Source organism: Rhincodon typus, chromosome 2 (assembly GCF_021869965.1).
Source record: "Rhincodon typus isolate 14 chromosome 2, sRhiTyp1.1, whole genome shotgun sequence".
NCBI classification, from domain to species: Eukaryota; Metazoa; Chordata; class Chondrichthyes; order Orectolobiformes; family Rhincodontidae; genus Rhincodon; species Rhincodon typus.
Genome location: NC_063333.1, coordinates 71109891 through 71135190, shown reverse-complemented (window position 1 = coordinate 71135190; position 25300 = coordinate 71109891). Strand labels below are relative to the sequence as shown.

Here is a 25300-nt window from a genome sequence, read left to right as displayed (position 1 = left end):
TGCAAATTTTCTAGTTATGCAAAATCATATCTTAAAATGTAGAATTGATATTGTCACCACAAGTACTTACAGGAAGACCTACTGGTCCAACGGCACCTGCAGCACCAGGCTCACCTCTAACACCTTGAGCACCAGTTGGACCGCGAGCACCAACGGGTCCAACTTCACCCTATTTTGTACAGAGATAAAACAAAGTTGTGCATTTAACATGTGTTATTATCACACATATGCTGTACTTATCAAAATAATAAAAGCTCATGGTACTAAAGTAATCTGATACAAAACTAACTTTCTTTGTAATCTTCTCTCTCAATGGTATTATTACATGGTAACTGAACATAAAATAAAACTCAGATAATTCATGCTTGCCTAATATGGATTATTTTAATTCTAATTATTTTACATTCTGTTGCTTTTCCGGAAAGGTAAAACAAATGGAATGTTAACAGCAGTTGATTCTATCCAAAAAAACCAAATGCTATTTAACAATTTCAATTGAATCTTTTGATGTTAAAATAAGCAAGTTATAACTTTATTGTTCTTATTTACATTTATTCAAATTGTGCAGAACCTTATAAGCTTTTCAATGACCAAATTGGCATTTTGTATATCTGAATGATTGTATTTTCAGTCCAGAATCTATCCTATTTATAAAATAGATGTGCATTTGACTTTATTCTGTGATTTAAATGAAATGATATATAATGATCAAGATTCTTATTCAAGATTGCTATTTAGAATAGAAATGAAGAGCAGAGTACTTTTATCCGTCTTCATTTCCATATGTAATATATATTGACATTTGTTTAAAATCATATTATATATGCAATTGTATAAATTAAAACTGCAGAACTATTTTACTTATTCATATTTTTATATATCATGCGTAGTATATATTATTATAATTAATATGTAATCTTTATAAATTACTTTAAACATACTGAATACAATAAAATTGCTATTTCTGGAAGAAAATATAACATATTTGGTCTGTGTACAGTTGCATTGAAACAACTAAATGATTGTTGCAATGAGTTGTGAAATACCTGAATCACAAATATTTATTACCATAATCATTGTTAGACTTTAAGTATATTAAAATTGTATGATAACTTCTAACAGAATTGGAAATTTAGATTTTAAACTTTGACAGATTATAATGAACTGTGAAAGGGTTTATTTGAAGCATTCTCATAATTCCTAATGGTTTACCACAAAAGGTATTAAAATAGAAGATTATGCCAAACTGCAAATAATATTTTGATGTTATTACACGCTCACTTTTAAGTAAAATTATACTGCATTCATTTATTGTAACATTCACAACCATTACCTTGAGTCCAGGGCTGCCTGGGAAGCCTGGGGGACCACCAGTACCTATGGGTCCCTAGGAAAAAGAGGAAAGCCAAAATTAACAGTCAGTTTTTTGTGTTCTTTTTATGTAGAATGTATTATCTGTTTCCATGCTATATCAAACATCAGCAGGGATAATCCTTATGCCGATACTGATGAAAACTACATTAATTGGTTAAAACTTCCACCAAAATAATTCAATGTTAGCAGAATGAACCTGTTTTTCTGACTATTACAAATTAGGAGTCAATACCTGGAGAGATATTGTTCCAATATTATAGCCAACTAACCACAGTATATTATGCAACTTTTACAGAACTACTACCATGGACAGTAACTCCTATGGAAGTCATATAACATAAACAGGTATATTTATATCAAAAACAGAAGTTGTTGGAAAAGGTCAGCAGGTCTGGCAACATCCGTGAAGAAAAATCAAAGTCAACTTTTCGGGTCCAGTGACCCTTCCTCAGAACTTCTGAGGTAAGGTCACAGGATCTGAAACATTAACTCTGATTTTTCTTCACAGATGCTGCCAGACCTGCTGACCTTTGCCAGCAACTTCTGTTTTTGTTCCTGATTTACAGCATCTGCAGTTCTTTCGGTTTTTGTTTAGTATATTTATATGTCCGTTTTCATATTATTAATGCATTGTGCCAGACTGATAGTAACATGCAAACAAATATGGTGATGTGGTGATGATAATTGAATGTAATTTGATAGCATCCGACAACAGACACTGGGATTGTGATGGGTGATTAACACATGCCCATTAAATGCAATCCAAGCAACATGCCAGCTTTGTACTGCCTGCTCGTTTCAATGCTGCTAGTTGCCTGGATATATTCTGTTAATATCATGAGTGGGTAGCCTCATCCTAAGTTGGCCTGCAGTGCTTAAATCTTGGTCAGGTCTCTGAAAGTGGAGCTGCCTTATAGTTGGTGCAGTTGCTTACAGCCATGCAGACACTAACTGTGATTAGGGAAGGACGGAAGTAAACAGTTTTCAAGATTTTCCAAGGCTGCACTGCATGCTTTTGTCAAGGAGGTACAGAGGAAAACAGGTATCATTTAGTTGCAAGGGAACTAGCATATCATTCCAACCAACTCTCCAAAGTCTGTGGGAGCTGATAGTGATGGAAGTCAGTGTCAAGAATCAATTCCTGAGGATCCAAATATAATGTCATGAGAAGTTTAATGACCTCTCATGAATGATCAAGACAAGTGAATTCATCTCCGAATGCTATGTTCCATTAACTGCACTACTAGTCTCTCACACTGATTTATTTACCTCACTCTATCTTCATCTACCAACAATTTCAATCAGGACTCAGAGTCAACATTCCTGCAGGCTATTGCACCTTCATTTCCTTAACAGAGTAGTAAGCCTTACACCCAGATCTCACAACTTTCACACATTGGTAAGCATATACCTTTGGTCACAGCATCATCTAAACAGATTATACTCCTGTTCCATAACAAGACAAGCTGATGGATAATTGAAGACAGCAGGAGCTAAGTAGACAGGGGCAGGCCTTTCCATATCTCCTAATCCCCATGGAGGAGATGATGCCAGGTCTTATGGGAGTGGTGATTGTAAAGGCTGAAGCCAGTGGTAGGGATGTTTGTTTCATTCTTTCATGGAATGTGGGCGTAACTGGTTAGGACAGCATTTACTGCTCATCCTCAATTGTCATTGAACTGACAGCAATTAAGAGTGATCCACATTGCTGTTGGCCTACAGTCACACAGAGGCCAGACCAGATAACAACAACAGCTTTCCTTCCCTAAAGGGTCAGGCTTAGGAAGAACACCAAGAAGACTACACTCAAGATATGCGATCTGCGTGTGACACCAGACATGAGTGATCAGCTAACGGCAGGGAACAAGGAGAAGCGGGTACCAGCTTATCAAAGGTCGACATGCAGACGGGTCCTGCTGCCTAACTCAGGTGAGTATTTCAATGATTAGTCTTCAGATGCATTCTGAATGGGCAATGCCTGATGCATTGTGAGCCTAATACAAAGTCTGTGGTCAATGTCAAGGGTATGGAGGAGTCTGGCACGATTTGGCACAGGGCTGAACTCACATCTTGAAGCCCATCGTTTCCAATATGGAAGTGTTGTCAACGTTAGGAAGACATCCTTGATGTCTTTAATGGTTTGCATTATACCTTTCTCTGAGTAGAAGCAGTCTCACTGCCTCAGTGAAAGCTTAGTCTCCTGTCATTACAAGGTCAGCTGGCATAGTTGTAGACTACAATGTTAAAGGAGTTTTCAGCATCTTACAGCAGCACACCAATCTGTCTTAACATATTCCTAGGATTGCTGAGGCATTAGAATAGGGAACAGGCAAGTGGCTCCAAGGAGCACAAATGTGGTATCCTCTCTTGGGAAGACAGTATTCATCGCCTCATTTCAACAATTTTGCTAGTGGCCTTGCTGTTACATCTCAGTTAGCAATCCCAGACTGTTGTCATCTATTTCAGGTGCTGCAGTCTGCCCTCAAAGTCCAGATTCATTGAAGGGTGTACTGCAAAGCCATTTGGAGTCTGCTATTTTCAAAGTCAGCTGCCTTCTGCTAGCTATACTGCAGTCACTGGGTTAGCACTGTGTATAAGCACCAGGAGAAGCAAAGGCACACTGAATACAGGCTCTAATGAAATGCACAGGGAAGATTATTTGGCTTTTGTGTACTATTTGGCATGATTTCACTTTTAAAAAATTGTTTGTTTTTTCAATTGCTTTTATTTAGTCTCCTTATTTAAGAAATGATGTAAATGCATTGGAGGGAGCTCAGATGAGGTTTGTTAGATTGAAAAGAGTGGTTTGTTTTATGAGGATAAATTGGGCAATCTTGTTTCTATTGGAGTACAGAAGACTGACGAGTGACTTAATTAATCCTTAATCATCTTGAAAAATTTGGAGATGGAAAGGATGTTTCCACTTGTGGGTGATAACTAGGGGATACTGTTTTTTAATTAGGGCTGTCTGTTTTGCGACAGAGATGAAGGGTTTTTGTTCGGAAGGTTGTGCGATTATGGAACTCTCTTCCTCAGAAGGCAGTAGAAGAAAAGTCATTGAATATTTTTAAGGCAGAGGTAGGTAGCTTCTTGTTAGGCAAGAGAATCAAAGATTATCTGGGGTGGACAGAAACGTGGAATTGGAACTTGATGGTAAATTAGGCAGCATGCAGCAGACCACCATGTATTTTGACATACATGTTGTTGAATATTCTAGGGATCCTCCAGAGGATTCTAGGTAGCAGAATGTGCTCTATTACATTTTAAGCGAGAGCTCGGTTTTCTGGCATGCATGAATTTGGGTTGATCAGTGCCAATATCCTTTGCTTTCCCATAGACTGTGACTCCTGACTGGGCTTATTGGATTGCAGAATCACTCTTATAATGTATTAATAATTGCATATTTGCTGTTAGGATGACGGATTAAGTTTTAATTAAAAGTATGAAGTGGTATACTTACAGGAGGGCCAACAGGTCCAGTCATACCATCACTGCCGCGGGCACCCTTAAAGGAAACACAAAGGTGGCATGAATAAACTTACTACAACCAATGAGCATTTAATTCTACAATATAGACAATAAGTAGACATTGAATTGATAATAGGCATAAAAGCAAAATAAAAGCTTTCATGAATATGTTGAAATGGATTATAATAAAGCATTACACAGAGGCGCAGCAGTTATAATCATTTGCAATATTTTAAAAATCATCTTAGAGATTCATTTTTAATGGTATATATTTAACAACATTGAAATACGTTATTGGTGACCGTAAAGCAGGACCTCAAATCAATGTGAAGGCAGAGGTCTGAATCAAGTGTATTGACCACCATACCCATGATCTGTTGCATGAAGCTCCATGCTGGGAACACTAACAACTAGCATGTGAAACTGAGAAAACATTCAAAAATTGGAAACTTACAGCTGGGCCAAGAAGTCCAATACCACCTCTCTCTCCTGGAGAACCACGAAGACCCTTTTAGAAAAATAAAACAGGTGTGCTTATTCTTGCATAGGAATGGATTTAAAATTTTCTACATGGCATGTGTAAAAAATTGTCATTAAGAATTGTGCAATGCATGATTAAAACTGCTAATATTTTAAATGATGAAACACATACCGTGAGTCCAGGGCTTCCATTTGCTCCTGGGTTACCAGTTTCACCCTGGAAAAAATGAAAACAATATTTATTTTAGTTGTTGGCTTTTACAATATTAGTAACACAAGAAAGCGTATGAAACAATGAAACTTCAATGGGTAATACTTTCTAACCTTGCCTGACAACAGAATCCATAAATGTTTAATTCCAAAATGATTAATCCTTTCAAAATACTTCATTGTCTAATTTCTGGCCAGCTTGGAACAAACAAAATATAATAAAAACCTTTGTTTTGCTCATCATGCTCTTCTAGTGAGAAAACTGTTCTGAAAGTAATGGAAGAACTCCTGCAATGGTGAAGACTCAGTCACTGTTTATAGAGATTGTTTGATGTCCCTCATCTTTAGGAACAGAGATGGAGCATTTACAATCTAATCCTAATATTGTCAACCATTTTGATGGGAAAAATGTAAAATACCCAATAATTTGAATAAAGTAATGTGAATAGCACCGTAAATTGGACATTCAGCACTACAATTTGCATTGTCAGATTATGTGAATCGAACAACTTTTAAATGAAGAGAAATAAGTAGGATTGAGAAAGAAAATGCTGGCAAGGTAATGATAAATAATGAAAACAACATGTGCTGGAGATCACAGCGGGTCAGGCAGCATCCATGGAGAGAAAGCAAGCTGACGTTTCAAGTCTCGATGACTCTTCATCGCAGCTGAAGTGCAGACAGGGGGAGTGAGGGGAAGATGTGTTTGGTGGTGGCAAACACATCTTTCCCTCAGTCCCCCTGTCTGCATTTCACAGGGGTCATTCCATCTGGGACACCCTAGTCTATTCGTTGACCACCAACAACATGCCCCCTTCCCAAGGCAACTTTCCATGTTACCACAGAAGATGCAAAACCTACCCTTTCACCTCCTCCCTGGTCTCCATCCAAGGGCCTAAACAGTCTTTCCAGGTGAAGCTGTATTTCACCTGCATCTCTTCCAATCTTGTGTATTGTATTCGCTGCACCCAATGTGGCCTACTCTACATTGGAGAAACCAAACACAGAGCGGGTGACTGGTTTACAGAACACCTCCAGTCTGTGTGCAAGCATGACCCCAACCTTCCTATAGCCGGTCGTTTTAACACAGTGTTCTGCTCACATGCCCTCTGTATATCCTTGGCACGCTGCAATGCTCCAGTGAATCACAGCAAAAACTGGAGGAGCAACATCTCATCTTCAAACTAGGTACTTTACAACATTCTGGGCTCAGTATTGAGTTCAACACCTTCAAATAGTGAACCCATTCCTTCCCTTTCTTTTAGCTTTACTGGTTGTATTCTCGTTCACCATGTCCTCTCTCCCCTCCCCCAACTCCAGTGGGAATGTCTGTTCTTTCCAGTTTAGCAGTTAAACACACCATTCTTCAACCATTCTTACATTTCGATCACTTAATCTGAACTATCAACATCCTTTCTCAAGCGTCTGCAATAATTTGCTCCTATAATGATAAATAGTAATATTTTCCCATTTATGTAACAAAGTAAAGAATTCTGACATGTATTCGAAAAGCAATTTGCTATTTAACGTTGCATAATATGTATATCTTTGTATTTATAAAATGTAAGGCTATAGATGTGTTTTTCAGCACTGACTCTGATACAATACCATCACAATCTTTCCATGCTTTACTCTACACTTCTAACCTTAACCCATAAGGTCTGATATCAAGAAGAGTGGGGGCAGGGGTGAAGGGAAGAATGTTTGCTCTTATTAAATAATTTCAGTGATAATAGAGTTTACTTGGATGCCACTTTAGTGAACATTTGTCTCTTAAGTCAGTAATATGATTTAGTGTAAAGATAACACTAGATCCATACTATCCATCATGACCTTTGATAAAACTCCATTCTGAGCACTGTTCACTGGAATCACGATGTGCAAATTTTGTAACTGTTCTGATGTGTGCTCACAATGGAAAACAAGCTATCCTGACTCTTACAGAATGTTTCTATATTTCTAAAATCCAGTTATCGAACAGAATCAATAAATATAGAAGGGTGAATTTCTTGGTCGGGTTGTAACCCCAAAGTCAATCTCAATTTGGGAACAGGATTGGATGCTATCTTCTCAGAGGCGTCCAATTAAAAATCTGCCCTGGGAAGACCCATCCATTGAATGATAGCAGACAGAACAGGTAAGTGGGAGTGGCCATTGGGAGAAAAGCTTGCTGCCGAGGCAGGCAGGATATTTTGAGGGTGTTTCAAACTGTGGCATTGTGGAACATAAAAAGAGTACAGCTGTCAGATTGTTATTGTGCAAGGGGTATCTACCCAGTGTTGGAGAGTTTGAGAGGAGTGTCCAATGGCCGCAGGTTTGCTGCCAAAAGATCACCTCCTGCTCCAAGCTGGGCTCTGGCCTCACTGGGGTGGCCATCTGCCATTGAAGGGAAACTGATAAGTAGCAGTAAGTACAGAGAATATTCCTTTGTTTGCTGTTTTGTAACATTCTCCCAACTAATGTTTAACAGCTCAGGTTAAAGTAACTTAATCACAACTTTATTTCTTACCTTCTCACCAGAAACACCTGGCTCTCCCTTAATTCCATCCAAACCATTAAAACCCTGTTATGAAGTGGAGGATAATAAAAACGGCCAGTTAAAAATTGTAGCACTAACTATTTACTGCAGTAGAAAAAAGATATTCGAAGTGTCAAAAATAAGATGTTTAACTCACTCGGTGTCCTTTCCTGCCAGAGAGACCAGGGGTTCCTGGGAAACCACGAGCACCCTAAGAAGAGGAAACAGAAACACATCTGAATTTTTTTCAACATGAAAGGAATCTGGCATTGTTCCTGCATCTGGGGCAGAAAGTAATAAATATTTGCATTCAGTGCCCTCAAGTTAGATAGTGTAAACGCAGATGATAGTAGATTTTGTATATCTGTATGAGCCTCACTGTGCAATGATTCTTACCTGAGCTCCAATAATACCACGGTCACCAGCTTTACCAGGTTTGCCATTTGAACCCTGGGAAGAAAAAATACTTTTTGTATTAATAAAGGATTAATTAAAGAAGGGATGCACATACATTGATAATATTAGATAAATTATATTTTTATTTAGGTAAGTTAGACTTTACGTTTGCATCTTCTAAAATACATTGCATGAATAACTCTTACGTTAAGGAGAATGTTCATACAGTGAACATTCTCAATCAGGTGAATAGATTGATTAAATAATAATATAAGTTACAGAGACATGATAGATTCAATATTGCCCAATGGTGGTCTTCTAGATCAATTGGCAGTTTATTTTTATCTTTATTTCAAGGCTGAAATGCTCCTCTGATATCGCCCAGACATATCTGCAGAGAGGAACTAAGGTTGTTTGCTACAATGAGAAAGTTAACTTGAATCCGTCATGTGTAATGAATATTATGCTGGTTATAGATGGTGGCAAAAGGAACATGGAACTGCTGGCTAGCCGTCCTCTTGGTTAGAAACTTAGACAAATATGGAAAAACTAGAAACATGACAGGGATGGCACTAGTCTAGACCAACGAAGTAGAACAGTCTTGTGCTGATTCACCAGCTTATTTTTGACTGTATCAGTTTTTATTTTAATTAACTTGCAAAATATTGCCAGGATTTTTAATTTAAAACCAAGTAAGGAGTCACAGAAAAGAGTTGAAATATTGTTCTGTGAGCTTCAGTAGAAAGAAGATCAGATGCAGTGAAAAATTGGCTGCCAATTCACAATGGGCCTGTTTTGAAATGTTGGTATAGACCAATTTTACCTTCAATATTCATTAATTTATTTATTATTAATTAATGGGATTCTTTTTATGGTATGACATGCAAAATCAGAAATGTATATTGTTGTGTGATGTGTAAACCTTGACCTGAATGAACAGATCTAGTATACAGATGATTTGATGCTTAATCTAGAATGTTTTCATCCTTAATGGTTTTCAGTTTAGATTTGTAATCCATATCAATAACGTTACATTATGAAACACTATGCATTATTCTTTAGTTTATATTGTGTGCCTAAGACATTACTTGTTCAATTGATTAAAAATTGGGAGAGTTAGATTTGCATATAGGGAAGCTGTTGAATGTTTCCTGAAATTCACAATCCTAGTAAGGCTTCATGCATCGATATTAATGAATTTAACACCTCTGCCCACGGAATACACAGCACACACCATATTTTGGAATTATGGTTGAAATTGGATTTAATTTCAAAACGTCCAGAGCTACAAAAGTACAGCAAGAAGCTTGCTTTGCAATTGATAAGACTCCATCTGCATTTAATTGTCAAAATGTAATCAAAGATGTTTGTTCTAAGTATTATGGAAAGCACGTACTCAGATTCTCAGAAATCAGATGATTGTCAATCACAGAAAGTAAAGGTACAAGTAATACTGTCAACGCAACTTATGAATAATTTAGTTTCTTCCTTATATTCCAATGCAAGTTCTTTATCATCTGCAGGAAAGAGTGAAGGAAACTCAAGAAGTCACAGAAGGCCATTTTTGGAATTATCTCCAAGACAAATTCCAGGATGAATTCACAGTTGGATAATTCTTTAAAATATGTGGCTTATTACAAATAATAAAGTCACTGTGATAGGTCTCATTTTTAAGCTTTGATAGTTCAGATGTATTTTCTCCCTTCATATTTACTGAGCTCAATTCTGGATTAGGGATTCAACCAACATGTTAGAGTAATGAAGGGCTGTTTAAAGTTCTCAGTTTGAATTTAAGAATTATCTGAATACCAACTTCTAGTTTGTAGACATTAGTTTGAAGTATTCTGAACTACCTCTAATTTATTTTATCCACCTATTGTCTTTGCTTGACCCAAAATAAAGCTGTTGACAACCAAATTCAGTTTGGGTAAGCATCCAAATGAGCGAAATTACCTAATTGATACATGTGGTGATTGGTATTTAAGGAGCTAGCAGCATTTAAAAATATTGGTTCATATGTTACTTCTTTGAAATCCTCTGGAATTCTGTGCCCAGCAACATTGTAGGTGTACTTATCCCCATGGACAGCCGAACTTCAAGATCGTGGCACAGTACCAGCTTCTCAAGAGGCAATAAATTAGCAGAGCAGCCAATGAGCCCACATTTGGTGAATGAACTGTTATAAACTTATACACACTTACATCTTCACCAGGTTTTCCAGGTACACCTTGAGGACCACGAGGACCAGCTGTACCCTAGAGAATAAAAAGACAAAAAGAAAATCAATGCCAATATGAAATAGGAGATTCACAAATGATTTAACTTGCCACAAAATACATACTTACATGTCCACCAGGTTCTCCTGGAATGCCTGAAATTCCTGGGGGTCCAGGAGAGCCCTGAAAACGAATGCAGAAATTTTCAAAAATTCAAGTCAGAACTATGTGAAAAAACTCAATCACAATAATTTCAATTGGAGGTAGTATAATGTGTTGCATAGTTTCAATTATAAATGGTGAAAAGCAGAATATCAAGAAGTTGTAAAACTTACAGGAGCACCGGGGCCTCCTTGAGGGCCTCTTGGTCCTGGTGGTCCCTGAAGAAAAATACATCATATATGAATTAGTGCATAATCAGTAATATAGCAACTAAACAATCTTTGAAAATATAAACACAGTACAGATGAGGATAAGGTAGATAGGATTTGAGTACTGATGATATAAATAATCCACAGGCACCATTATGCTTTTGGCTGTCTTTATGCTCAGTTCTTATAAACAGTTGGCACTTAACAGAAGTGTAATCCATAAATACTAAACTACAACCTGACTTTGGGTGATCATATCACTGAATTGAAAGCATTTTAGCAGCTATAGTTTTGATGAAAATTCACAATCCCAATTACTCTCTATCCCCCTATAGTTGCTGAGTAATTACAGCAGTTCCTGTTTTTATTTAGAGTTCCAGCCTCTACAGTATTTTGTTTTTATGATGTTAATATTTTAACATATTTATATTTCAAACAATTTAGTCTATAGTTACATATTAATTCTCTCCAAATTAAAGGTAAATGTGAAGACTTGAATCTTGTCTCACAAATGTTTCAAGGGCTTCACAATGAATTACTTTGAAGTGTAGTGAATTTTTATGTGAACAAAGGTCACAATTAATTATTCCTCATCAACAAATGGGATGAATGACCAGTTTATGTTTTGAACAACCTTGGTGTTGGTTGAGGGAAAATTGCCGGTCAGGACCCTAGAAGGATTCTCTGTTATTAAGTAGTGCCTTGGACTTCCAACGTCCAACTGAACAAAAGAAACGTGCAAGTAGGTCAGCTGAAGGGCAGCATCATCAATAACACTTCATCAGTGCTGCACAAAGACTGAGCTTATATTTCTGCTGAAAAACTGGAACATTCCAGCAGAGGGAGCAGTCAACAGACCCCAAACTTACAATGCTAAGTATACATCAAAAGAAATGTGTACATTGAAAGGAAACTGATAAAAAGTGAAAGAAAGGCAACATTTTCATCTGTTGTGTAATTATAATAATCAAGAGTTCTTTCACTGCTGCAGTATTTTTAATTAGAATATAATCTTCTGATAACCAATAGAGTTCAAGCTGCATACAATATTTTCATTCATAGTCATCTTTAATTTACCAATGGTTTCTTCACCATCTTCAAGTTTTAATTTCACCTACATAATTTTACTAAAATAATCTTATCAGAGAAAAACAAAAAGGGAAAAAGTACTCAATGCTTTGAGGCAATGGCCTAGTGATGTTATTGCTGGACTATTAAAACAGAGACCAAGACAATATTCTATGGGACCTGGGTTCAAATCCTGCCATGGCAGACTTTGAATTTAATACAAATATAGAATTAAGATAGTCTAAAGCTGACTGTGAATCTATTGCCGATTGTTGGGAAAAACCATCTGGACCACTGACATCCTTTAGGGAAGGAAACTGCCATCCTTAACTGGTCTAGCCTGCATGTGACTCCAGACCCACAGCAATGAGGTTGTCTCTTAAATGCCCTCAGGGTAATTAGGGATGGGAAATAAATGTTGGCCTAGCTAGTGATGCCCTTATCCTGTGAATGAATTTTTAAAAACTACATATTTATTATTGGTCATTGTTTTCTGTCCCATTTTGGCAGGGAATTATGAGACATGCTATGTTCTAAATGATTGGAGAGATTTAGCAAAGCACTGTCATCATTCATATAATTGCAATTAAAAAAAACTGTACATAGTTTATAGTTATTTTTCAGTTTGTGGAAATATGCAATTTGGATTTCTTCTTGCATCCAGAGTTGTGAAAATTTAGCATTTCCTTTGCTGGGGTAACACTGAATTAGCATCCAACCTGGTTCAAATTCTGAATTCTGTATCATAAACTGCATTTGGTGTTCCCGGAAACATCTGTCACAAATTTCATTGGACAAGCTACATAGAATGATGCACAACATGAGAAGAAAATGGTGAATATTCATGGTGAGAAGATGTAGTTGTAAATATGATGGTACCTTCGTAACATCTTCTTCTTCATGCCTTGAACTAAATTACCTGGGGAATAATTCATACTGATATGTTCCCTTAATTTATTGTTTAAAGTGACTTATTTATATAGAAAAATGGCACAGAAACAGTTTCTAGATATAACTGTTTCTATTCTTTCATGGGATGTGGGCATCACTGCCATGGCCAAAATTTGTGTCCCAATCCTATTTACTCAGCCATTTCAGAGGGCAGTTAGGATTCCTGTGAGTCAAGAGTCATATGTAGGCCAGACCAGGTAAGGATGGTATATTTCCTCCCTTATTGGGCATTAGTGCACCAGATGGGCTTTTACAGCAATCAAGGATGAAATCATGGTCATCATTACTCAGATTATCTTTACAGATTTTTTTCTTATTTAATCCTAAGTAAGTTCCACCAGCTGCCATGATGGATATGAACCCATGTCTCTACAGCATTAACTAGGATCTCTGGATTACCAATGCAATGGCATTGCCACTAAGTCATCATTTCTCCTTACAGTGGGATAACTATGCACCTTGTAACACAAGAGGTAGTTTAACAGCATCAAAGATTTTAACTTTACTCTTTCAGCTATTTTCTGGTGTTGCACTGATGCATTTTGGTACAATTTCTAATTCATATCTGATAAGAAAAATTCTAGTATATGTACATTTTAAAAGAGCTGTATTGTTTCAGTTTTTAACTGATTTCTGTCAAATTATATGTGATTCATTCTGAGGGGACTTGGAGTGAAGAAAAGCATATTTAAATATGAAGTTACATAAAGGCTAATTTTATGATCCCACAATCCCAGTAAGCAACCACATTTGCCAGGAATGCAAGCTGAATCATTACTGTTACAATCTCATAATTTTATCTAGACTGCAGTCTCTTCAAATGTAGGTTGCACGTTGGGAGACCTGTGTCGTGAAATTTATCCAACTATTAGGTGACAGCGCAAAGTTTGTAAACGCATACCAAGATTCCTGGTGTCATCTCATCCCGTTTAGCATATTGAGCAGCAAAACTCTGAGGAGAAAAAAAGAGACATTTTTCCTTAAAGAGAAGCTGTAACTGATTATTAACTTCTGTCTGGTCATGGAAATATTTGTTATGTTGAAAGCACCCTGGCTACACTGAAAAACAATGCAATCACATGCATACATATACAGTCTACTGATCTTTAGGAATAAAAATACATATAGAAATGATAGTAACCTGCACAAAATTCTTCCAAACACACAGTAATTCTAACATCCTTATTAACCAGTTGCCTGAAAGAACAAATGTGGGGATAAGGTAATGAAAAAGGACAGAGAAATCAAACTGTATTTAAAAATTCTTCATTATTCTTGTTTTCCTTATTGTTTATATTTGAACATTAATTGTTATCATTTAAAATCAAATAAAAACAGGATTGACTGAAAATTCTTCTTCAGTGATATTATGTGGCATAGGGAAGTCTGGTTCAATCCCTAGGCTGCATTGAGAACTTAATTGAACTCAGTTAGGGTAACATGTGGAGGACCAAAAATTAGTTCTAGCATCCACAAGTTAATCAACTGTATGGTTCCTTCAGTCCATTCCCCCACCTCAGTTAGGAAGATATGACGGTATGTATAATGGGTGAATGCAGGGACAGGTTTAGCTGTAATATTACAACTTTGCATTATCTTCCTGAAACTGTCTTGAGAAGATAGAAACATAAGAAGTAGGATCAGGAGGAGGCCATTCAGCTCTTGAAGCTGCTCTGCCATTCAATATGATTGTGGCTGATCATCCAACTCAGTACTCTGGTCCTGCTTTCTCCTCATACTCTTTGATCTCTTCAGCCTTAAGAACTATATCTCACTCCTTCTTGAAAACATTTAATATTTTGGCCTAAACTGCTTTCTGTGGCAGAGAATTCCACAGGCTCACCATTCTCTGTAGATTAAGAAATTTTTCCTCATCTCAGCCCTAAATGGCCTACCTTAGAATATAGAGAATTGGTGCCTGGGTAATGCACCTTACAGCTGTCACAACACTTCAGCTTTTTTTAATCAATATGCTATGATTTAAACCATGTATTTTTATTAAACTAATTGTACAGGAAAACCAACAACTAAATATGTTTCAAAAACAGCAACTTTGCAGGTCTGACAGCATCTGTGGACAGAAATCAGAGTTAACATTTTGAGTCCGGGGACTCTTCTTCAGAACTAGACTCGAAACGTTAACTCTGCTTTCTCTCCACAGATACTGCCAGATGTGCTGAATCTCTCCAGCTGTTTCTGTTTCTGTTTCAGATTTCCTGCATCCAGAGTTCTTTGTTTTAATTTAACTAAATACATTTCTTATTGCTCATGGAAGAGCGCAAAGTTGGGAGATAGACTAAATGTTTAGTGTCAATTGTGCCATTTATATTAAAAATGATTGAGAACTGAGACTGGTCTAGTAGCTAATAGATTAGCTATGTTTTTGTGAATAACTTACATCGCCAGGTAGGCCTGGTGGTCCGGGAAGGCCTGGAGTGCCTGGTAATCCATCTTTGCCATCTGGTCCTGGGGGTCCCTATGTTAGAAAGAGTGTAAACTGTGATTACATGCTATCAGCATAGTTTATAAACAGTAGGAATGTTTGACAATTTAACTGATATAGTATGTAGCATCATGTAACCATCCATTTTAATATGAATTTAAACTATTATAAACTCAATCAATTCCAATTTTATAAATTGAAAGCAAAACTAGAAAACATTAGTCAATATCATATGGCAGCAGCAGTTCTTCCGAAACAGGTTAAATTGAAACGTTTAATCTTTAAAAAAAAAACTGTTTGATATAAGCACAACCAATTCAAGAATAAATACCCTGTCTCCAGGTGGGCCTCGATTTCCAGGGGGTCCTTGTGGTCCCTAAAATAAATATTTGAATCAGATTAGATTTACAAAGCTGTAAAGTCACTCAAAATTTTTCAGTTTAAATAATGCTTAAAAATGATTGGAACATTTATACATTACATTTCCACTGGACTGATAAGACCCATTTATAGATATATTTAACACATTAGATGAAAAGAAGACCTTTGAGCATCTCAAAACACTTCACAGTCACTGAAGTACTATTGCAATATACTAGTGTCCTGTAGGGAATCAGGACAGCTACTTTAGCAAACTCTCATAAGCAACAATGAGACAAATGATGAGGGATTCTACCTTTGGTGATATTAGTTGAGGGATATATGTTGGCTGAGATGTGGAGAATTGTTCTTTGAATTGAGCCATGGAATCTTTTATTAATCTGGGCAGGCAGGTGGGGCTAGGTTTAAAATTATTCAAAAGACAGCACGTCTGACAATCCAGCAGTCCTTCAGTACTGCTCTGAAGTGTTAGCCTAGATCATGTGGACAAGCCTCTAGGGTGGAGCATGTGCTTTCAACATTCTGCTATCACAGAACCAGGGCTGACACACACCTAAGAAGCCTGCAAGTTTATAAAAAGAGGCAACCATGTTTTGCAAAGGATGTTCCAAAAGACTTGGATTAAGGGAATTGGCATAAATACTTTAAAATCAAGGGTGAATGTTGGTTTAAAATAGAACAATATAGACACTATAAATGCTAGGTTTTGCAAGGCATTTACAGACCTTGCGAGTTTTATTTTTCTAAATAAATGTCACTTCAAATTGCCCTTTTCAACTTTGCTTATTGTCACGCCCAGTCACTATATGAAGGTACTATGATAAAGTGACAAAATGAAAAGCTGTCTAATTAAAAAGGTAAGCAGACAGGATAAATGTGAGAATGTTGTACATTTGCTTCCAAATGTACATTCTCACATTTATCCTGTCTGCTTATCTTTTTAATTAGACAGTTGCATCATACTGGAGCTCACATACTGGGCCAAAATACATGAACAAGAAAGATATGGTGGCTCAGTGGTTAGCACTGCTGCTTCACAGCACCGGGGACCTGGGTTTGATTCCACCCTTGGGCCACTCTCTGTGTGGAGTTTGCACTTTCTCCCCATGCCTGTGTGGGTTTCCTCCCACAGTCCAAATATGTGCAGATTAGGTGAATTGGCCATGCTAAATTGCCTGTAGTGTTCAGGGATGTGTATATATTTGGTGGGTTATTGGGGGATGGGTCTGGGTGGGATGCTCTGAGGGTCGGTGTGGACTTGTTGGGCTGAAGGGCCTGTTTCCACACTGTAGGGATTCAATACCAGCTTGGCTGGGTAAGTTCTGCTTCAGAACCTTTTTTGGATCATTTTGGTGAGCTTTCCCAGGGATCAGCCAAACTGTTTAATACGGCTTTATACTTAAACAAGGAGAATTACTTCATAAATGTTGGAAAACAAAGTAACATCATCCAATTGATCTGCAGCACCTTTAAAACATTCTTGGAAATACCAGTGTGATCAACATTGTAGAAGTATGTGTGACAACAGTTGCCCACAGAGAGAGAGGTTCTACAGGAAGGGTGAGCCACAGAAATCATCAACAAAAACATATAAAGATCACACCTTGTGTCTTCTTGATCATTGAACAAAAATCCAGTGTTGCTGATGCCGTGGGTCAGCTTTCAAAACATGGTTGATCATTTACTGCCTCTGAAATGGTCTATCAAACCACTCTATTCAAGAAGGTGGTTCACCACCACCATCTTAAGGACAAGCTAGGGATGTGCATTAATTGCTGGTCTTACTGACAAAGCCCACACCTTATGAATTAATACGAAAATAGCTAACAGGTAGGAAACAGAAGTAGAATGTAAGGGGCAAGGCAAGTATGCCATCTCACATGTTGCACACCTCAAATGTAAACTGAGCATGAAATTTTTTGTGATCTAATTTTTCTGTTGCCTCTTCATTTTTATCAAGCTAGTGGATGCAATACAGACAAAGGATGTTAAAACCAATGGTATGTTGTATTATGTACGCGACATTAGTAGATCGGTGTGACAGAGACTACATTAGTTATGGTGAACATCATGAGCAAGGTAATAATCATGGCCCATGGATTGTGCCTTTATCATGCATTAATGTAGTAATTTCCAGTTGAAAACAAAATGTTTTTACTGTGTCTTGAAGGCTTTGTTCAGCAATTTGTGGAAATACCGCATACCAGAGAGTGCATTGTCACACAAAGAAAAAAAATCCAATTACACATACCATTAATTCATCCTGATAGGCCTACAATAAGCAAGAAAAAAAACAAATTAATCAGTTATCTCCTTTTGACAAAACCAAAATACCATGGAATTTCTAAGAATAAAGCATAATGTTTGTCAATACTCACTTCACTTTCAAATGCATCTGTAGAGAAAGAGCAGAAAAGAAGATATTAGTTATGTATCTACCATCTATGTAACGGTGATCATATAACAATACTTCATATATAAGCATTTTTGTTAAACCTCTCCTGGTTAATTCAATAGTATGGATAAGTAGGCAATGTATAAAAGTAACAGAATGTTTTGATGTTACTATTTCTAGTGAAATTATAATGGTATGCTGCACTTGATGTGTGACTTTACCAAGACAAACAGAGTAAAATCTTCTCCAATGTCTGAAATGCCATCTAATGTTTTTTCACGATATATTATAAGATAAAGACTTAATCTCTACAAGTAATAATTTCTTTCTTATATTGGTCATGAAATTTATCGTCTTAAATACTCATCAGTACTCCATAGCAGAACCACACTGTGCCTTGTCTTTGCATTGTGATTTGAACAATGACGATAATGACAACAGCTAGAGTGTTATTATTATGCATGTTCAAAGGCCCTTCGCAGGAGCTTACTAAGTAAAGTACGTCCAAAGTAAATGTAATCACTTGTAATTGGTGGAGTTCATAATTCTTAGAATTATAACAAGAACCATAGAATCAAAATTTAAAAGAAATTTTGCATTTTTGTGCATTTTGCATTTTTGTGCATTTTGCATTCATAGATAAATGAAACATCCCAATTTCAGGTACACAGCATCAAATTCTCACAGATCAGATGCATCATAACTGGAAGTTCAATGACAGTTTGGTTGAATCCCAATGCCCACTGTCAGAAGTTCATCCTCCAAGTTTTGCTTGAGGCTTTGAGAAGAAAGGCTCACATTTGTTGACAAAACATGAGAATAGTGCTCTTGGATTTGGTAACTAGTTTGCTCGACTGTCCAAATTCAGTTTATATAGATTTCTTACTGCTTATTAAGTTAAAGAAAACAACCCTTATCCTATCACGCTATGTTCAACTTCAATTTTAGTTCCAAAGAATAAAAATACAATCTCTAATGCCACTACATTGCCCAATGTAATATGAAAAAGTAATTGAAAGGGAATGGACATCTATGATAGTTCTTTTGGTGGTTTTATGAATTGATGATGTTAAACCAAATGTAACAGTAAATATTATGTCTTGTTTATCCCTTTCTTCATGTGAACTTTTTTTTCTGTCAGTTCTTAATTAGTTATTAATGCAGGATCCACACCGCTTCTGGATAGAGATAAGCTCTGTGAATTAAAAGAGAAACCCACCTTCAGACAATGGAGAATGAAGGAGATATCCATTGTTGTCACTGTGTCAACCTAAGGCCTATTTGTGCCAAATTTGCAGAGTTTGTTTTGCAATTTATTTAAGTGAATATTCTGACCTGATTCTATTATTTATTAGCATTTAAATATATGGTGTACATTAGTCTTGGCCTGAAAGTAAATACTGTAAATAAAGGACAATTTAAAAAATACTCTCCATTTTAAAACAGTCATAAAGTTTCTTTGCTTTCTGCAAACCCAACGAAATTCTCAAAAGAAGCCCTGGTACTAGTTTTAAAAGTTCTTTCAAACCCTAATTTCAGTGAAGCAAACATTTTATATCACTCAGTGTACATTAATTATCAAATATTTATTATTTCCTAAATTAATGTCTTAATCATTGATTACCTTTTTAATTGCTGTGTATTTAGATCAGCACAAATGATTTATAGTAAATATACATTAGAAACAAGGTAGATAATTATCAGATTTCACTTTGGAGTCCAGTTATATATTAACATTAATAGTTCAGTGAGCCTGATGGAAACTGCAGCATAGCAAAGCTTGTGACCTGGAGGACCAGCTAAGGCTAAAGGTGTTAGGATCAGGTTTGACATTCAGGTGATATTTCCTCCCCCTATGGCTGTGGGAAGCACCTGCCCACTGTCCAATGTAATCACACAAGACAGGCCAACAAGGCTGAGGTTTCAACACCTTGCTCCTAATTTCCTGCACTTTGGTTCACCCTGCACCGCTACAGAGATCTGTCGTGACTGGAAAATTTTGGCAAGCGGCCACAAGTCATGTGTACATCCTGATGCTTTCAACGTACTGAAACCATGTCATTCATTAGGGCTTAATAGCTTAAGTTGCTTGACATTTTACTGTGTATATTTGCTAGTTTGTTGGTGGCAATGATATTTGAGTATGAAACTACACAGGCAGTGCCAGATATATCTAATTTAAAATTTAAAATTAAAGTATTTCCATCATGCTGGTATAATGCTAGTCATATCACATTTAGATAGAAATAACTTGATTAATAATTTGCCCTTACGTGAGTACTGTGCAATTTAAGAATATGCTAGAAATTACAGATAGGTTTTGCACTTTCAGTAGATGCGAATTAATAATCGCTTTCGTAAGGTGATAATTTGCATTGTGCAAAACAATCCTGCCACGTACACAACTGACGGTTATTATTGTGGCCGCAAAAATAGATGGACCAAAATATTAGAACAGCCGTGTAAGAAATTCTCTAAGCAAAATAAAATGAAAAAGAAAATCCAGTGAAAATACCAAAAATCAAATTAATTGTGTCATATAGTAATAAAGATCAAATATGTGCAATATTGCATTTATGTCCTCACTACGGATTCCCAGTTTGTGGAATGAAAAAGCTCTCTCCGAGCCCAGATCTTGGCCAAATCGGCCCCTACTTTGAATTGCCGGTAGGGGGCCCCAAAGTTCCAGGGTTGGATTCAGATTTCTCAATTGCCGTGGTTATGTCCCTGTCGCTGGGCCAGTGCGTCTGGTCTCCAGTCTCAGGTGTGTCGTGTAAAACATGTCCGAGCAGGATGGTTAAAGTAGTTACGTGTGTCTATGTAGGGAGAGGTGTGGCCGTACATAATTTGGACATGTATGTTTATAAGCATATGGAGTTAAACATTGTTACACTGTAGGTGATATATAAAGATACAATCTGTTACATGCATTAAACGATCTGAAATATATTTTGTTATTAACGAGAAAACTGTCATCACGCGCGTTCTGGGTCTAAATACTTTAGGGAATTATATTTGGGGCCACTGAGATTCTGCAGATATATCCTCACTGCCGCCAATGATCAGACCTGCTGAGCTCTCACACATTGCCCAGAACTCGCCTCCTCGACAAGACCACGCCCTCTGTGGGTCCAGATAAATCCCATGTGAAACTTAAAAGATTTCATAAAGCGCCCTGAATTCAAGTGGGCAGATGCTAAACGGTGTTAGGTTTCCTCCAAACAGCAATGTCACTACATGAGATGAGCAGATTGGAAACATCCACACGAACGAAATGTTAGTTTATTTGAGAAATTAGGACTTAAACGCCCATTCTCCGAAGAAATTATAACAGACTTCCTTAAAAGACGTGTTCTCAGACGCAGTAAAGGGGTCTCAATAGTCGCCAGAACAATGAAGCGAAGCGCCGGATTCAAGTGGAAGGGTGACCGCAAGGTGGCGGTATGGCGATATACTCGCTGCCTCTGTGCCCAGCCCCGCATTGTCATGGAAAAGATGACTTTCATCCACCAACATGAAGTGATCCCCTCCCAGACCAGATACTTTCTTATTTATTGTTCTTTTTTTCTTTCTGAAAGTTGACCACAGACTCTTGTGTCATCTGGCCTTGGTGACACCGAATAGCTTTAAACTGACGCCCAAAAATCCAATGGAACGTACTAAATACACCCGCGTTAATTTTCGTTAAAAGTTCAACGCTTGTGCGACCACACCTTTAAGTATTTCAATAAGCATTAATTTTAAGCAAATATCTACGTATATATGTTACGAAATAAGAAGGTGCGATAGACGATTCCTTTGCTATGTTATTAACTTACTGGTCTCAGAAAGATTGTTCATTGCAAACTACCGGATTTATAAAGGGTCACCATGATTTTAAACTTTATTTGTCTTGTTTCACTACTATACTTTCTGATAAGTTGGAACGTAGGGTTTCTGAAAGAATCTGGCATGCCTTATCTTACTGGGGCTGCAGCTTCGAAACAAACATATACATTATATTGTCAGATTTAAAAGGGGCACTTACATTCGTCTTCATATTGGCCTCTTGCAACGAACGTCGTTACTGCAAGCAGCAACAAAATCCGTGTATCCACAAAGCTGAGCATGTCTAAATGTTAGACATGCAGACTCCTTGTGAAAAAAAAAGCCCAGCCTTTTTACCCAGCAAGCATAAAACAGAGGTGATGATAACTCCAGACTTTACAGAACCCTCCTGCCGTATCTCTAGCGTGATGTACCCTTCTTATAGTACAGGAGGATCCCTGTCTGCGTGTCAGGACATCCCCCTAACCAATAGAAACCCTACGACCCAATGCTTTCAACACCAACAGGTCCATTGGAGGAGCATGTTCCAATGCTCCCAGTCTGCCAGGGGAATACTGGCACTGCATCACTGCAGTGACGAATCCAGAAACACTTAATTAGATCCAGCCCTCTCTGCTTTGTCGGCTCAGTCTTCGCGAGCTGTCTTGGGGTATTTAATATGTGCCCCGCTTTGATACCTATCGTGTCAGCAACATTCTCTTGTCCTGCTCACTAAGCCGGACTAGGAAAAAAAAACTAGAGGCAACTTTGTATGTGAACTCGAGGAACACAACACTTGAATAGTTTGCCTTGGGTACACAGTAGATCTGTTCGCCATCAAGGCTAACAATCGTTTCAGTGACATCGGAAAGAACCAGTATTTGTGGCGTTTACTCGCCACTCATTAAATTCCGGTGGATTTAGCCGAAACTTCGACATTTATTTCAATGGGAAGAAAGAACAGCGAAATCAAAGGATGACAATTTGAACTCCACGCCCTTTCCCCCCAGAGCACACGAAGCGCCCCTTCCCTCAGTCTGTGTGCGGCGTACTTTTGACGGCTTCTTAAAATGCCTCGAGTTTTCTTATCTCCTAAACGGTTCCATTCCTTTCTTATCAGGAACAACGACACACAGACCGTGTAAACGGCAGGAGCTCAGATTACAAAGGAACAGAGGCAACTTAAAGGTGGATTCAGGGTCAGGTGTGGAAAGAAATAGGTTCCTTTTCTCCTTGCTTGCATCACCTTGAGAGTCACCGCGAAGGATGTGGGACATCACAAGTTTACAATAAGATAAATCAGACGAAACGAAAAATGCACCAACTATTATAAAGAAAAAGCACATACACCATGTATTTAAAATCTGCATTTAATTTGCATTTTTTTTTCATTGTTTGCCGCAAGTGACTTTTAGGATTACACAGGCCAGTAAATGAACAGGCACCGAGTGAATATTAAACCCTCCCATCAGCTCCAATAAGAAACATTTCATCCACTTCTGACCAAAATGTCGTTTTCGTTAAACGATGGTGAACAAAACAAAGCTTTATCTCAAATATCTCCTGAAAAAAAAGTTACAAAACTTTTTCACAATCATGTTAACATTGCATTCTTTTTTCTTGAACCCCAAAGCAATTCAGGCTGCTCTCATGAGGGTGAAGTTCCGACTATTGTCATTCGTAAACCAAAGGGTTTTCGCTCTAGTCAGAGACCATCGGACAGGCTCCATCGAAACTGTACTCGTGGCTTAACGGAAGTGCATTTAATTGTGTCAGTTCTGAAAAAAAATTGAGTTCAGTTCCAAATTCAAGTTCCATCACATGAAGGCAATTTGATTTGTGTGGGGAGAGAAGGGGATGGGGGGTGGGCTAGTGGTGCTGCTTTCTGAGCTATTCCGAATCCAGACAGAAAGCACCCTAACCCTATTTACCACTTGCTTCTCGATGATTTCGTTAGCCAAGTATTTGAATTTCCAGATCATCATTGTATACCTATTCTATTTGGGGAAAGCCACAAATGACACAGCGACTTGTTTGAAATGGGGCTATACTTAAGTTGGAGTGCTGGCTGTAATCGTGGTTTAAGTTCTCCCCAGATGACCAGACACCGTACTCTTATCGGCAGCGAAGAGCTACAAAAGATGCCACATGTTCAGATTCCTTTTTTTGTGTCGGCTGGACTGTGCATAAATCATTCAGACGTCAAACAAGAATCCTGTGCAACTGAGCAACTTAATCAAATCCCAATCGCATATATTGTCTGAATAACATTTCACACATTGCTGGTACTGCATTCGAAAAATAAAACGATAAGAGAGCAAGGGGTTGCATTATTTCAAATTGGCCCTCCTTTAACTTTAGAAAGGTTCTCATTTGGAGGAATGCAGCGTGGCTTTTATTCGGAGATGTCCAGTATTATCAGCGAATTGTTAACACAGACGAGCGCCCAGAGGGAACAAAAATTCTGCGCTCTTGTTTCACTTAAATAAAGAGAACAGGGCAAGAAAAATCATGTCCAGACAGAGAGAGAAGCAGGAGACGGCTCCAGCACCCTCCTCTTATACAGCAGGCTCCTTATCACTACAGAAAAGAAAAGGGTCGATGTTAGCCAGATGTGAACTTGGGAGATGGAGACATATTTGCTCTCACCGTTTGCATATTTCAACAGGCTACAAGCTCATATTGTTTGAATTATATTTAATTCTGGAATAGACAGTGCGATATGTCCGGATCCTAAAGACAATAGCACCATCGGCTGTTTTGGTTTTAGTCTGTGCCCGAGTCAGCCTTTCATTCTCTATGCACATCTGGACATGTTTTTCAAATGACTGTGATCCACAGAGAAAGGCTAGCTCTCCCTGAACCATCCGCCAAATGAATGGAAGCGTTAAGAGACAACATCCATTTTGTTTGAAACAGATCATTTAGAAATAAAAGAAAGAACACTTGATCAACAACTAATCTTGATACTGATTCTGAAACTTTCGGACAGATGTTGCATGAAAATTCTTGACCAATAAGAGCGCTAATGAGTCTCATTTTGAATTGTCTGTCTTTTTTTTAAAAAAAGACAATAATAATCTGACACCATTAACAACGGCGAGCATCATGCCAGCGTGTCAGTTGAATTACATCACATTGATCCCATGTATCTTACAACAACTCAAGGTCAAAACTGGAGAGTGGTCGAATTCCACTTCGAAGAAAAATATTCAGCGACAG

The 25300-nt window shown here is 37.6% G+C and overlaps 1 protein-coding gene across 1 annotated transcript in view; it reads right to left on the bottom strand.

Annotated features, from left to right (window-relative positions):
• Positions 1–22512, bottom strand: part of col1a2 (collagen, type I, alpha 2) — a 50961-nt gene extending 28449 nt beyond the window's left edge. Inside the window, exons 1-17 of the mRNA XM_020515464.2 lie at positions 22299–22512; positions 18255–18271; positions 18128–18148; positions 15827–15871; positions 15451–15528; positions 13954–14004; positions 10998–11042; positions 10792–10845; positions 10648–10701; positions 8447–8500; positions 8208–8261; positions 8042–8095; positions 5495–5539; positions 5297–5350; positions 4835–4879; positions 1334–1387; positions 71–169 (exon numbers count right to left, since the gene is read on the bottom strand). Of these exons, the coding sequence (XP_020371053.1) occupies positions 71–169; positions 1334–1387; positions 4835–4879; positions 5297–5350; positions 5495–5539; positions 8042–8095; positions 8208–8261; positions 8447–8500; positions 10648–10701; positions 10792–10845; positions 10998–11042; positions 13954–14004; positions 15451–15528; positions 15827–15871; positions 18128–18148; positions 18255–18271; positions 22299–22380 (906 nt within the window). The 5' untranslated portion in view covers positions 22381–22512. The remainder of the gene's footprint in view (positions 1–70; positions 170–1333; positions 1388–4834; positions 4880–5296; positions 5351–5494; positions 5540–8041; positions 8096–8207; positions 8262–8446; positions 8501–10647; positions 10702–10791; positions 10846–10997; positions 11043–13953; positions 14005–15450; positions 15529–15826; positions 15872–18127; positions 18149–18254; positions 18272–22298) is intronic.
• Between the last annotated feature and the right edge of the window lie 2788 nt (positions 22513–25300).